The sequence below is a fragment of the Miniopterus schreibersii genome (assembly GCF_964146895.1).
Source record: "Miniopterus schreibersii genome assembly, chromosome: 5".
Classification (NCBI taxonomy): domain Eukaryota; kingdom Metazoa; phylum Chordata; class Mammalia; order Chiroptera; family Miniopteridae; genus Miniopterus; species Miniopterus schreibersii.
In genome coordinates this window covers 82,266,446-82,281,212 of record NC_138106.1, presented here as the reverse complement: position 1 = coordinate 82,281,212, position 14,767 = coordinate 82,266,446, and the positions used below count along the sequence as shown (strand labels likewise).

The 14,767-nt window shown below is 45.3% G+C and overlaps 1 protein-coding gene across 1 annotated transcript in view; it reads right to left on the bottom strand.

Annotated features, from left to right (window-relative positions):
* Nucleotides 1–1,297: 1,297 nt before the first annotated feature.
* The window catches only part of ERICH6 (glutamate rich 6), a gene marked incomplete at both ends in the record, with an annotated part of 37,866 nt that continues 24,396 nt past the window's right edge, over nucleotides 1,298–14,767 (bottom strand). The window contains 3 exons of the mRNA XM_081138003.1: nucleotides 1,298–1,561; nucleotides 10,781–11,015; nucleotides 13,593–13,748. Coding sequence (XP_080994129.1) covers nucleotides 1,298–1,561; nucleotides 10,781–11,015; nucleotides 13,593–13,748 — 655 coding nt within the window. The remainder of the gene's footprint in view (nucleotides 1,562–10,780; nucleotides 11,016–13,592; nucleotides 13,749–14,767) is intronic.

The window sequence follows — 14,767 nt, the reverse complement described above, 5'->3', positions numbered from 1 at the left end:
TCATGTGATTTGGACCCCCTGACCTTTCCTCCTTAGAGATAACATTTAGGCCTCATTTGTGTTTCTTAGGCCTCAGTAGTGTTTCAGCTCCAGGCCCAGAAAAGCAACAAAATCAGCCACAGCCGACCTCAGGACCAGCTGCACTGAATGATGACCCCAAGCGCTAAGGACCCTTCCTTTGCCTCTATAACTTGTTCCCTAAGCCCTTTTCTTCTAGAAATTACTTCTTCCACCTCTGTAATTTTACCAAATAAATGTTCTCCTGTAGTTTGGGTCTTGGCTCTGACTTCTTTCCTAGCCAGAACCCAAGTACAGAGGCTGCTGACTCCAGGTCGGCCTGACCCCATCGGCCTAACACCCAGCGCCACCCCCGCCGCCTACGACACCAGCCCTTCCCCAGCCCTTAGGATGGTTCGGAAGCAGCCACCTCTCCCTGCGTTCTCTTTGCCTGATGGGACTCTAACTGACATGGGCACTTCTGCTGATTCGCTCATTCTCTGGTGTCCCCAAAGTGAGTTGTTTTTTTCCCCTGTGAATGAAAAGGGGCCACATACTAAACCTGACAAACTCAGGGGAGGCCTGCATGGCGGTCTTGCAAACTCAGGCCTAAAAGTAACCACAAAAGATGGTCTGAAATTAAACTAAAAGCAGTCTGTGGTTGTGGTGGGTAGTCACACTCTAAGGCAGTATTTTTCCTTCACAAAGGTTAATTTTCACTTAAACCAGGCCTGTGGCTTGTCTTTTTTATTTGAGCTAACACCTGACTAACATGCCTTTGCAAACGCAGTAATTCCCTTTTCCCAGCCCTCAGTGCACTAGGCAGAGACCTCCCATTGCTGCTGCTGTCTTGTGAACTGTGCCCACCTATGTAAGAGAAGCATGTGTCTATCATTTTACTTTTACCCAATCCCAGAGGTCCCCTCCTTTGCTTTCTCCCACCCCCCTGATCTATCACCAATAGATTCCGTGTACCCCACTTATGCCTCCTCCTTTGATGGTCATCGATAAAGCAAGGTGCAAAACTGCCATTCCCCGGAGCATCATCGCAATCCATTAATGTTTTCCTTGGCATATGTCCACAGTCTTTTTGGCTCAAATAAACTCACAAAAACTCTTCACAGGTTTGAATGTTTCTTACATTAACACCCCCGACCACGAACAACTCAGGATATGTTCCAAATTTATAATAAAGCATATTTCTTGGTCTTTCCTAGTCATTTTATACACTTTTCTTGAAATCTCCCAGACCCCCTCCTAAAAAAATCAACAAAACCAATGAAAACATCATCATTCTTGGTTAATTTTTTTCATTTATTAGGGCTGTAATCGCTGCCATTGTATCTGGCTTTATTCCGGAATTGTGACAAAGGGCCATTAGTTTTACAGAGAGTCCGGAAAGGTAGGAAGGTGGTTTAAATTTTTCCCACACCTGGCCCGAGGGAAAATTCACACATCCTTCAAGTTTATGCAACAGGCGCCGAATCTTTACCAAGGTGGCCAGCAGCAGCAGGTCGTCCCCGCTCACGTACGGGAGAGCTGGGATCTCCTCCGGCCTCCAGAGCTGCTCAGCAGAGAGAAGGGAAGCTGAGCGCCGGTGGGAATGGTGCCTGCGCCACCACGGAGGTGGGGGAGGCCCATGGCGGCCCTGACTTGGGGTTGGGTTCCCTCCTGAGTCTAATTATCTGTAAACGGGCAGGGGTGTTACTCTGACCTGGACAAGGGAGGAGCTGAAGTGCTGTGGAGACTTGAGCGACTCAAGCAGGCAGAGCAAACAATTTGGATTCTTTCAAATGCTTACAATTAATTCAAGTAACTTAACCAGCATATACTGAGGGGAGCTCAAAGATGTCACACACACAGTTCCTTCCCTGGGAAACACCAAGCAGGGGAGAGCGCTGTGAGCCTGGCAGCCTTCCTCAGAGGAGGGAGCACCTGAGCTGGGTTTTCAAGAAGGACTGGCAGGACTAAAGCTCCTTTCCTTCTCCTAAAATGTGCCCTCCCTCCAGGAGGCCATTCTGCATTAACCTCCCTCCCCATGACCTCCTTTGGCCTCAGCTCTCCCCTCTTCCTCACAGCCCTGGGTGATGTAGTCTGGTGGGTGATGTAGGCTGGTGGGTGATGCAGGCTGGTGGGTGATGTAGGCTGGTGGGTGATGCAGGCTGGTGGGTGATGCAGGCTGGTGGGTGATGCAGGCTGGCGTCTCCTTGCAGCTGGGGGAATGTGAGTGGGGCTGCTGGCACAGCCTTGCCCTAGGAGCTTGCAGTCTGCAGCTTCAGGATCAGCCGGGGGCAGGCTAAACAGAAGCTAAACTACTACGTCTGCAAGCTGAGTGCCCACTTACCTGCAACAGACACAAGAGCTCACAGTGTCTTTCTGCATTTTCATCCCCACCCCCATGGGAAGGAAGGGAGGGGGAGTATGAGACGGATGAGCAACAAGAATGGATCAGCATTTTTAACTTCCCTTCAATTCCAAATCCCATATGACAGAAAACTTTTTTAGAGAACAAATCAATAACGGTTCTAGGCTATAGGAAAAACTTTCATCAGCAGAAATAATCTTAAGGAATTCCTAAAAATCAAAAAGCACATGGGACCATATCCAGAGTGATAAATGACCAACTGAAACCACTAACCCGAAACACACACATTCTGAGCTCCAAGTCAGCAGCAACGAGAGGCGGGAAGGGCCTGAGGTGAATGTTGGGATGGTCAAGCGGGGGGTAGCCCCCGCCCTCCCCCTCTGCGCTGAGCCCCACTTGGGGCTGGAAGCCTGGCACCCTGGCTAGCCTTCGACCCCTCAGCGGCAAGTACCACTTCTCCACAGTTATCAGAAGCAAACTTCTAAGCACGACATGCAGGAAAGCAGAGATTCTCAAAAATGAACACACCCCCAAAATCACAAACACCTGAGGAAATTCGAGACCGTGACAGAGGCGCCAGGTTTCCCTCTCAGATGCTTGTATTCAAGAGGACAGAATCAGGAGCTAGAAACTGGAAGTTAATTCTATACATATAAAAGAAAGTAACAGTTTTAGAGTAATCATTAAAATACAATGTATTAAAAGATTGATCTGGCCCTAGCCAGTATGGCTCAGTGGTTACAGCATTGGCCTGTGGACTGAAGGGTCCCGGGTTCAATTCTGGCCAAGGGCATGTACCTCAGTTGTGACTCAATCCCAGGAACCGGTTGGGGCCCGTGCGAGAGGCAGCTGTCTCTCTTACATCGATGTTTCTCTCTCTCTCTTTCTCTCTCCCTCCCACTCTCTCTGAAAAAGCAATGGGGAAAAAATTGATTGTTAGGTTGAGGAAACCAACAAAATCCATCTCAGTGCTCTTCACAAGAGACACATCCAACTCAGAACTAGATAAAGTTTGAATACCTAAGGGTGAAACAGCGCACCAAGGATGCTAACTAAAGGAAGCAGGGGTAGCAATTTAACATCAGGTGGAATAGCGTTTACGCCAAAGACCACTAAAAGAGAAATATATGTGGAATCTAAAGAACTTAATAAACTGACGAGCAGAATAGATTCAATGACATGGAAGCATAGTTGAGACTGACGAATGTCAGAGGGAAGGGGGAGAGGGGGTGGAGGGGGAGAGAGTAACCAAAGAATTTATATGCATATATGCACAACCCAAGGACATGGACAATGGTGGGGAGAAGGACTGGGAAGGGGGAAGGAACGGGGGGGAAAGGGTCATTGGGGAGAAAAAGGGACATCTGTAATACTTTAAACAAAAATAAAAATTATTAAAAAAAAAACAAAAAAAACTACTTAACTAATGGCCTGTCTGGAAAAAAAAAAAAAAAGAGAGAACTTGGGAATCATACACATTGATATTATTAAAATTTTTGTCAAAAAAGCCCCCACCAAAACCCCTCACTGATACACTGAGTCTCATAATAGGTACAGCTGAAGAGCAAATAAGTGAGGTGGAGGCTGGCATAGGGGTGAGGGGCACAACTCACCAAGAAGGTAACCAACATCTTTAATTTCCTAACCACAGAGTTTCAAGATATATAAATAAAAATCTGGTAGAAATAGTAGGGAAAGTTGCCCTGGCCCCTGTGGCTCAGTTGGTTGGGCACTGTCCCGTGCATAAAACGGTTGCTGGTTCCATTCTAGCTCAGGGCACATGCCCAGGTTGTGGGCTTAAACCCTGGTAGGGGGCGTGGAGGAGGCAGCTGATTGATGTTTTGCTCTCACATTAATGTTTCTCTCTCTCTCTTTACCTCTTCCTCTCTCTCTAAAAAAGAAAAAGTTCATAAAAATATTTTTAAAAAATATTTTAAAAAAAGAAATAGTAGGAAAAATAGACAAAGGCACAATAATATTGGGAGACTTTCATACATTTCTCAGAAATAAACCAACAATATAAAAAGAAATGAAACAGAGAAGTGTGGATCAAACAATTAGACATACAATTTTTGCCAAAATACTGTATTTGGGGAGGGGGTTCAAACATACCTTGCATAAATATTATGCCATCAGTCACAAAGAAAATATCAGTACTTTTTAAACAGCAGGAAAACATGCAAGCCATGTTCCTTGACCATTTAGAAATGAACAAGAAGGGGTAGTAATTTTTAAATATCTGTTTGAAAACTCAATAACTACTGAGTTGAACTAATTGAAATAGAAATCAAACTATTTAGAAATGAAAGAAAATTAGAGTACTACATATTAAAACTTGTGGCACAGGGCCAAAGAGGCATTCAGAATGCCAGGCTGGAGGTGGGGGTGGGGTGCTGCTGGTTTGGATAGCGTGGTCAGGAAAGGACCCTGTGAGCAGAAACCTGAAGGAAGTGAGGCGGCAGCTCTGTGCTCAAGTGTGGGAGGAACATTTTAGGTTGAAGAAATAGCAAGTGCAAAAGCCCTGTGGCAGGGACATGGCTGGCATTATCTAGGAACAGCAAAAAAGGAGCAGGGTGAGAGGGAAGAGGGCATGTTGAAAGAAGCCCAGGTCAGGTACTGTACTGCAGGTCTTTCATAGCACCTTGGATTATTTAAGATTAGATGCCCCTGGATAGTTTTGACCAGAATTATGTTTTCAAAGTATCACTCCAGCTATTGTGTGGGAGTAGACTTTAGGGAGACCAGATGCAGGGAGCCCTCTAGGAGGCTACTATAATAATCTAAACGAGAGGCGGATTAGGGACAGGGGGCAGACAAGGGTGAGAGTGCTGGAGGATGTGAGAAGTCTGAGAGTCTGGAGACAGGGTTTACAGGACTTGCAGATAACAGACGTGGGGCTGAGAAGCAGAGAGGAGCAAGGCTCATTCAAAGCCTTTGCCCTGAGCAACCGAAAGAAGGTGCTGCCATCTTCGGAGATGGAGAAGATGGAGGGTGGAGAGAGCTTTCAAATCTAACTTTGCTATGTTAAGTTTTAATGTTCTCTCAGGCCCCCAGATAGAGGTGCGGGCTTGGAATCGGAGATTTGAAAGTCTCGAGTTCATGGGACATCCCCCTGGAGATAAAACTAAAGGGCTCTCAGCATGCAGGAGACATGTAAGGACGGCAGACTCCATGGGAGCACCTCGCACGTGCGTGCAGCTCGAGAAGAGAGGAGCCGAGGTCAAGCCCTGGGAGCCCTCAGCCCCTGGGGAAAAGAGATGGAGAAAATCCCCAGAGAAAAATGAGGGGGAGCAAGAGCATGGGGGAGCAGTGGCCGGGAAGCAGTGGAGGGCAGAGCGAGCGACTGCGAGCTGCAGAGAGGGCATTAGGTTGAGCACGAAATAACTATAGTACATGTGAAATAGTATGTAGCAATGAAAAACAACACAGACAAATACAGACATGCTGGTAAATACAGACATGCAAAACCTTTACTACTTGTTAACTGGAAAACAAAAATAAATTGAACCCCTAACAATATAATCTGGAGAGTATAATCTAATTTCTATTTAAAAAGATATTTGAGGGGAGGAAAACAAGATGGTGGCGTAGGTAACAGCTGCACCTGCAGCCTCCTGCAATCACATCAAAATCACAACTAAAATGCAGAACCACCATCACTCTGAGCCTCCTGAGATCTGGCTGCACAGAAGCCCCACAACCAGGGAGCTGAAGCAGCACCTAGACCGGGAGGAGGGGCGGAGACGCGGGCGGATAAGGGCTGAATCCCAGAGATACAGCCCCGAGCCCACACCCAGTGCCTCGGATTAAACCCGGGAGGGAATCTCGGCGGTGGGGGTTTCCTGGAGGAGGGAGGGGTCCCAGCCCCACAGCAGGCCCCCAGCCCAGGGCTCCAGGGCGCGAAGAGACGTCCCCACAACTCCGGGCTGTGAAACCCTCGGGGACTGTCGCTGAGGGTCTCGGAGGCTGCGGGAGCCCCAGCAGCTCCTCTAAAGGGCCCGGCACGGACTCACTCGGACGCTCCCTCTGAGCCCAGCGCCGGGCAGCAGCCGGAAAGGACCCGGGACCCTCGGGGAGGAACTAACCTGCCTGAGATCCGGGCGAGAGGCGGAGGGCGGCTTCCTCCCAGGCAGAAGGGCTGGCGGAGGCCATGGCTCCTGTGGCGAGTCCTCCCCGCACACAGCCGGCAGGCAGGCGCCATGTTTGAATCCCCAGCTCCTGACTCGCACCTTTGGCCCCGCCCCGTGATTCCCGGAGGCCCCGCCCCTCCCCACCTGCAGCTCATCCAGGCCATTTCCAGGGGCTTTTCTGTGCAAGTGGCCTCTCGAGCCTCATGCTTAGGACTTTCCTGAAATCTCTCAAACAAGCAGCAGCTGCCCCATAGGGCTTGATAAGTGGCCCCAGGCATTGCACTAGTGGCAGCTGCACTGGCTCATAGCTTGGCCTCTCCTGGGCACCTCCAAGCCCAGCACAAGTAGCAGCCATCTACGGTTTTCTGAGTAGCTCTTGCTGGGTGGCCCTGGGCAAGGCACTGGCAACAGGCTGACTTTGCACCTCCCGGGAGGCCTCAGAGACAGTGCACCTGGGGGTCAGACTTGACCACGCTGGATTACAACCCTACCACATCCACGAGTGACACACTCAAGGGGCGCACTTGGTGAACACCAAAGCTCCACTGAAGTAAATCCTGCTCCACAGGGGTGTCTCCAGCACAGCAGCTCTCTGGCTGTAGTTGCAGCTGGTGCTCACAGCTGATTGGTCTGAGGGTCAATTCCTCCCAGTAACACCAACAGCAACCAAGGCTCAGCTACAACAGGATAGTGCACACAGCCCACACAGGGGAGCACCTAGAAGGCCCAGCTCAGGGGACTGGGGAGGCTGAGCCACTGGACCCTACAGGACACCTACCACACAAAGCCACTCTACAAATTCCAGGAGACATAGCAGCTCTACCTAATACATAGAAACAAACACCTGGAAGCAGCTAAAATGCAGAGGCAAAGAAACATGTCACAAAAGAAAGAACAGAAGAAATCTCTAGAAAAGGAACTAACTGAAATAGATTGAAGCAAGCTAACAGATACAGAGTTCAGAATAATGGTTATAAGGATGTGTAAGCAGACTATTAGGGAAATAACTGAGAAAATCGATAACATAATAAAGTACAAATTTGAAATGAAGGCTACATGAACTGAAATAAAGAATAATTTACAGGGAATCAACAGTAGAGTAGAGGACACTGAGAATCAAATCAGCAATTTGGAACATGAAGAAACAAAAAACACCCAATCAGAAGAGCAAAAAGAAAAAAGAATCTAGAAATATGAAGATAGCATAAGGAGCTTCTGGGACAACTTCAAGAGGCCCAACATTCGTATTATTGGGGTGCCAGAAGGAGAGGAAAGAGCAAGAAATTGAAAACCTATTTGAAAAAATAATGACAGAAAACTTCCCCTACCTGGGGAAAGAAATAGACTTACAAGTCCAGGAAGCACAGAGGGTCCCAAACAAGAGGAACCCAAAGAGGCCCACAGGAAGACACATCATAATTAAAATGCCAAAGGTTAAAGACAAAGAGAGAATCTTAAAAGCAGCAAGAGAAAAGCAGTTAATTACATATAAGGGAGCACCCATACAACTGTCAGCTGATTCCTCAACAGAAACTTTGCAGGCCAGAAGGGAATGGCAAGAAATATTCAGTGATGAAAAACATGGAACTACAACCAAGATTACTCTACCCAGCAAAGCTATCATTTAGAATTGAAGGTTAGATAAAGACCTTCTCAGACAAGGAAAAGCTAAAGGAGTTCATCACCACCAGATGAGCACTACAGGAAATGTTGAAGGGTCTTCTTTAAGAAGAAGCTAATGAACAAAAGAATGTGATGAACTAGACAGATCCAGAGACATCGATGCATGTAACAGATGATCATATTTCAGAGGGAAGAGGGAAGGGGGGTGGAGGGTGGGAAGAGATTAACCAAAGAAGTTATATGCATATATGCATAACCCATGGACACAGACAATGATGGGGTGAAGGCCTGGGGAGGGGGTGGGAGTGAGGTGGAGGGGGTCAATTGGGGTGGGGGGAAATGGGACACCTGTAATACTTTCAACAATAAAGATAAATTAAAAAAAAAAAAAGATGTATGTAAGTAATTTATAAATGCATAGAAAAGAGAAATACACACCAAATTTTGGATGGTGGTTACCTTTGGGGACAGTGTTGGAATAGAAGGAAGGGAAAATGGGGTATATTTAACTTGGTATATTTCTGTATTATTAGAATCTTCAAATAAGAGAATGTATTCACATGTTTCGTATTTTTTAAAAATCTAAAGAAAGGGCGATCATGAGAACAATGAGAAAAGTAAAAACTTTAACACCAAATTTTTTCTTTTGCATCCAAGTGACTGTTTTTCTGATTAAAACTCATTTCTTTGGAGGAAGGGGAGGGCGAGCAAGCACGGTTTGTACGTTTTCGGCAAGAATGCACTTACCATGGATGCAATGTACCGAAAGAAGGCTCTAGTGTATATTTCCATGTCTGGAGCCCAAACAGCCGGCTGCAGTAGCTAGACCCACGGAGTAGCTAGAATAATCTCTAGCACATTGTGGACCCTCACTCCATGCTGACTGAATCTGAAGCCCCCTTTTGTTTGTGTTTATGAGGGATCCTGCCTGTGCTGAATACTGCCACTTAGTTGAAAGTATAGACTTTTAGAGGCTGAAGGCGCCTTTGAAGTTGGAGCAGTCTCTCCCTTTAATAACAGATGAAACAACGGGCACAGTTTAAGGGAGTGTTCGAAGTCACACACCATATATGCTACATGTGTATATAGACACGCATGTATCTCTATCTATGTCTATGTCTGAGTATATATTTCAGCTCTGTTGAGGTATAACTGGTAAACTCTACATCCGCCTTGAGCTATCACTGACTGATAGTACCTTGCATTCTCGTTGAATTGTCACAACAATCTAGAAGGGAGCAATCTGTATCCCCTTTCTGTAGGCGAGCTGTGGACAGGCTGCCCCGTGACGGGACTGTTGCCGGGCCTGAGAGCTAGACCTAGGCCAGAACAGAGGCTGCTCCCGTACACCCCGAGGGACTGTGACTGTGAAGGAGTTTCCTTCTGACAGAAACAGTACCTCTGCGTTAAGCACCACGGTGTGCAGGTCCTGCAATGGCCCTTGTCTTGACCTGGGCAAGCAGGTAAGGCATTTTCCCTTACCTGGGATGGGTCCCCGACCAGTGCCCCATCCACCCTGCCTTGTCCTGTGTGATGCTTCGTGCCTGTCGAGCAGTGGGGAGGACATCCCCTTCCTCTGCCCAAGATGCACCTTGTATGGAAGCTTCCCCTCATAAGCTCTGTGCATTGCCGAACTGGAGGGCCTGCCTCTTTCCTCAGCCTTTCCCTGCCCACCACTTACGAAAGTGGGTTTCCAGTGTTGGGGCTTTGCTCTGGGTCTGCGTGGACTAACATGGGGAACTGAAGTGCAAGTTTACCACTTAATGGCAGAGCTGAGGTTTGAAACTACAGCTTCTATAACCTGAAGTCCATGTTCTTTTTTTAAATTTTTTAAAAAATTAATTTCAGAGAGAGGAAGGGAGAGAGAGAGAAACAGAAACATCAATGATGAGAGAGTCATTGACTGGCTGCCTCCTGCACGCCCCTCACTGAAGATCGAGCCCGCAACCCGGGCAAGTGCCCTAACCGGGAATCCAACCGTGATCTCCTGGATCCTAGGTCGACGCTCAACCACTGAGCCACACTGCCAGGCTGAAGTCCATGTTCTTAACCATTGCACAGTATTGCCAGTTACTGAGAGTGTAGTCTGGGCTGTGCCCTGGGCAGGATAGAGGAGTCGGTAAGATAGAGACCACAGTTTAGGAGCTCACACCCAGCAGGGCGGGCAGCCTTGAGGGCAATGAAGGAGCGAGGTGCAGCAAGCCTGGGGACAGAGGGGAGTGTGCCCACAGCCCAGAGAAGGGCATGACTGACCCTCACTGGGCCACGGGCGAGGCAGGAGGGAAGTGTCTCCGAAGAGAGGAGGCTTGTGCTTGGACTTGACCATGGTTAGGACCCAGGTCTCCTGACTTCGCTCCAGGCTCCCTACTATAGCACAGAGGGAAGCAGACGCAATCCTAAAGCCAGACCCTCGACGCAGCGCTCTGAGCTCACAGAGGAAACGCACGGTAAGGGTGGCTTGGGCCTAACTCTGAACTAGAAGCAACTTTTGAGGGTGATGACACAACTAATGAGACCCCCCACTCCACATGGGACTCTCACTATGTTTTTTTCATTGAATTCCAACATTCTTAGTGGACAGTGGATTACACACAAGGATAATGTATCAGTAATAACACTAACACAAGTTATTTTACTATTTAACTGTTTTTAAAAATGCACCTACCTTCACTTTGGTTCCGACACTGATTCTTGCCTGCTGGCCCATTGCTAGGAAAGTGATTGAAATCTTGTCTTGTTCTAAGATGCGGACTCCCACATAATGGTTCAGGGCCAGGAAGACGGGTTTAAATGAAACAAAGGGCGAGGAAGCAGGAGCGATGGAACTTGACCATTTCCAGGCCCTTACTCTGTTGCCAGCTTGATCTGAATATTGACCTCCCAAGATATTGATGTATACCCTGGGCAGAAAGGAAATTAATAAACACAAACAGAAACATTGCAGTTCAGCGCTGAAATTCACCCTGACATCTGCTAACCAAGGGGAGTAGCAGTTTGTGCTCGCCACCAGCACACAAGTGATGGAAAACCCCAGCTGATCCTAGGAGTGATGAGACTGTGACTGAACTCTATGCTAACTTGCAGTACTGGGTTGAATTCAAGAGCTACTGATACACCAAGGTGGCTCTGATGGTGGAATCAGGATGGTAAAGGGATCTGGAAAATGATGTGCTGGGAAGAAGAATGGAGTGGGAAGGTTTAATCTGGACAAGAAGAAATGCAGGGGGCAGGCTAAACCTGAAGGACAGAAGACCAGTGCTTAGATTTTCCCTAGGCCAAAATGAAGACCATGGGGTGTAAATTCTGGTCTTCAGGCCAAACTGACCTCAGTACAAGAGAGCTGTTTTCTAACAACATCCAGAGCCTGGGAGCCAGAAGTCCTGGGAGGCCTCTCCCAGGGCAGGGTGTGGGCAGGAGAGCTCAGGGGACATCTCTGAGGTCACTGTGGTGGGGAAGAGCTCCATGACAGGGCAGAAGGTGGAACTTAGACCAGCCAGGCTCCCCAAGCTCTTAGCATCACTAATGCCACATTTTACTACATACATAGAAATTCAGCCCTGCACAGTCTGAGCTCGGGCCTGAATGGCTTCCATTCTACTTAGTTATCGCCTTCTCATCCTCTCTCACCTTCTTCCAACTTGGATTGCCATCCCTTTCTTCAGAAGACAGATAGGTAGAGTTCTGGGTGCTTAGAAAGGTGGCTTAATTTGATAATGAATTATTTTTTTAAAACTAGATTAATTGGCCATGAATTTCCACAGTATTGGTTAGTGGCAGTAATCTAATAGTAAAAGTACAAATGAGAAATTGAGGAGATCATCTTATTGTATCTGGAAAGAGGTATACAAATTTATCTAGGTAAATTATTTATTTAATAAACATTCTCTGAGTCTATACCATGTACAGATACATGCTATGCAGTGGCAAAGATTCGGGTGTGCCTTCAAAGATCTTCACCAGCATGGGAGATGGGCTCATTTCACAGGGGTCAGCCAGAAGGGGTTAGGAGCATATCAAGGAATCATGACAGAGGGCCCAGGAGGTGAGATGGTAGGTCGGGGGCTTCGCTGGGAAGGGAAAGGTCCTAGGAACTAAGGACTATCTGGTGACCATTCTTACAGTGCCCCACAAACATGACACGGAGTCGCTGTCGAACCCTGAAGGATAAGTAGAAATTCTCCAGTATAATGGGGATAATGGATTGACGACTGCTCTGGGCTAAAAACACAAACAGCTTTCTGTGTCCTCACTCTCTCAACTTCTGACAGTGGCCAGACTTTGTCAATTATTGGCAGAATTTCTCAAGATGAGACTGTTATACCTTTAAATAATTTAAAGGGAGAGAATATCTCTTTCTGAAAAAGCTCAAAAAGTTTATATTTAAGCTATAACCTAAATTCCACTTGCTCAGGCTAAATGAAATAGTATAGTCAGAGTATATGAGTTACTAGATCAAAACAGGATCAGGATCTTAATTTCTCTAGAGATTTTATTTGTATATTATTGTTGTTAGTTGTGGCTATAGGAAGCTTACTAGTTAAAAATATAGGGTGTCCCAAAAAATGTATACACACTCTTTGAATGATTATAAAGGCAGTGCTTGTTAAAGTACATTACATTTAAAAAATTGAGCTATTAGCTGTTAAAGTGTGTATACTTTTGGGGGGACACCCTGTATATCTCAAACAACAACAACCCAGTGTAGCACCTGCTCGGTGTAACTTATTTCCATAGGTGAGGCCACATAACATCATTAGGGCACAGGCTCTAGAGAGACCATCTGTGTTCATATTCCAGGTCCCCGGGGCGACCACATAATTTATATAGAGGTTTTCTAATATTGAAATTGTATACTTCATATTTCCTTTTCATTTATAAAAAGAACATGATGAAAAAAGAAATAAAAAAAGAACATTAAAAAAAGAAAAAAACATTAAAAAAAGAAAAAAGAAGTAAACAAAAAGAAAAAAAGAATATGCTTTGTTTCATAAAGTTGCCCAGGATTTTTCCAGAGAAGTGGATGGAAAGGCATAAATCAAATAGTTCTCTGATTTGAACATTCCTATCTAAAGACTGTTAACTTAAATAAATGTTCTTAAAGCCATTTCTATCATTTAAAAGAAAAAATAAAACTTCTAGTTATTAGATGAATAAATTCTGGGGATCTAATGGACAGCATAATAATTATACTTAATGATACTATGTTACATATGTGAAAGTTGGTAACAAAGTATATCTTAAATGTTCTCAACACATACCAAAAAGGTAATTAGGTGGCTTGATGCAGGTATTAACTAATGGTGGTAATCATCATTTTGCAATTTTTAAGAGTATCACATCAGTGTAGTTGTACACCTTTAACTTAAACAATGTTGTATGTCAATTATATCTCAATACAGTTGTAAAAAATAAAAGTAAAAATAAAATTTCACAAACCCAAAAAGCACAATGGCAGCAGGAGGAAACTAGAAGCCTACCAGACATTTCCGTTGGGATGATAGCAGGAACTTCTGCCAGCAGAGTCCAGCACTGCCAGGATGGCAGGGTTAGTGGGTATGTCCTCTTGGATGATACAAGTGAAACCACTGATCTTGTTGGGCACTCGGATGATGGCAAGGTTTCCAGATGGGTAGCTAAGATCAGATAAGGTCATTGTTCTAATGGCCCTTGGCTATTCTGGGAATAAATTCAATTTATGAGAACCCTTTGAAACTCTAAAGCATTAAAACAGGAGGTACTGTTTTTATTTTTAAATGTTATGCTTTTTATGTAGATCAAATATACTTATAAGACACACAAATACTTCAACATAACATTAGAAAATGGAATCTGGCATCATGCAAAAGGGATTATGTACGAGACAAAATGGAGCTTTTCCCAGTAATGCAAGGTTGGTTTAACATTTCAAAATCAATTAATGAAATATACTATATTGATAGAATAAAAAAAAATAGGAAAACCTAATAAAGACTGAGTGTTTTCCCTTTAAGATCAGGAACTAAACAAAAATATCCACTCTCCCCACTTCTATTCAGCATTGCACTGGAGGCTCTAGTCAGGGAAATTTTATCAAAAAGAAGAAATGAAAGGCATCCAGATTGGAAATGGAAGAAGGAAAACAATCCCTATTTTCAGAAGACAGGCTCTTATATAGAGAAAATCCTAAGGAGTTTACAAAACACTATAGTAGAACTAACAAATGAATTCAGCAGGGTTGTCAGCTACAAGGTCAATATATAAAAATAAATTGTATCTCTTTACTCTAGCAGTGAACATTCTGAAAGTGAAATTAAGAAAATAATTCCAGCCCAGCCGGGTGTGGCTCAGCGGTTGAGCATCGACCTAGGATCCAGGAGATCGGGGTTTGATTCCCGGTCAGGGCACATGCCCAGGTTGTGGGCTGCAGCCAATCAATGACTCTCTCATCATTGATGTTTCTATCTCTCTCTCTCCCTCTCCCTTCCTCTCTCTGAAATCAATAAAGATATTTTAAAAAAACCAAAAAAACAAAATAATTCCATTTATAATAGCACCAAAAGGAATAAAATATACTGAGGATAACTCACTAACTGTTAATACTTAGTTCTATCCAAACTGACCAGAAGTCCAGAGATGAAGTAAACACAAGATTGATACTGAACCATTTTGAAAA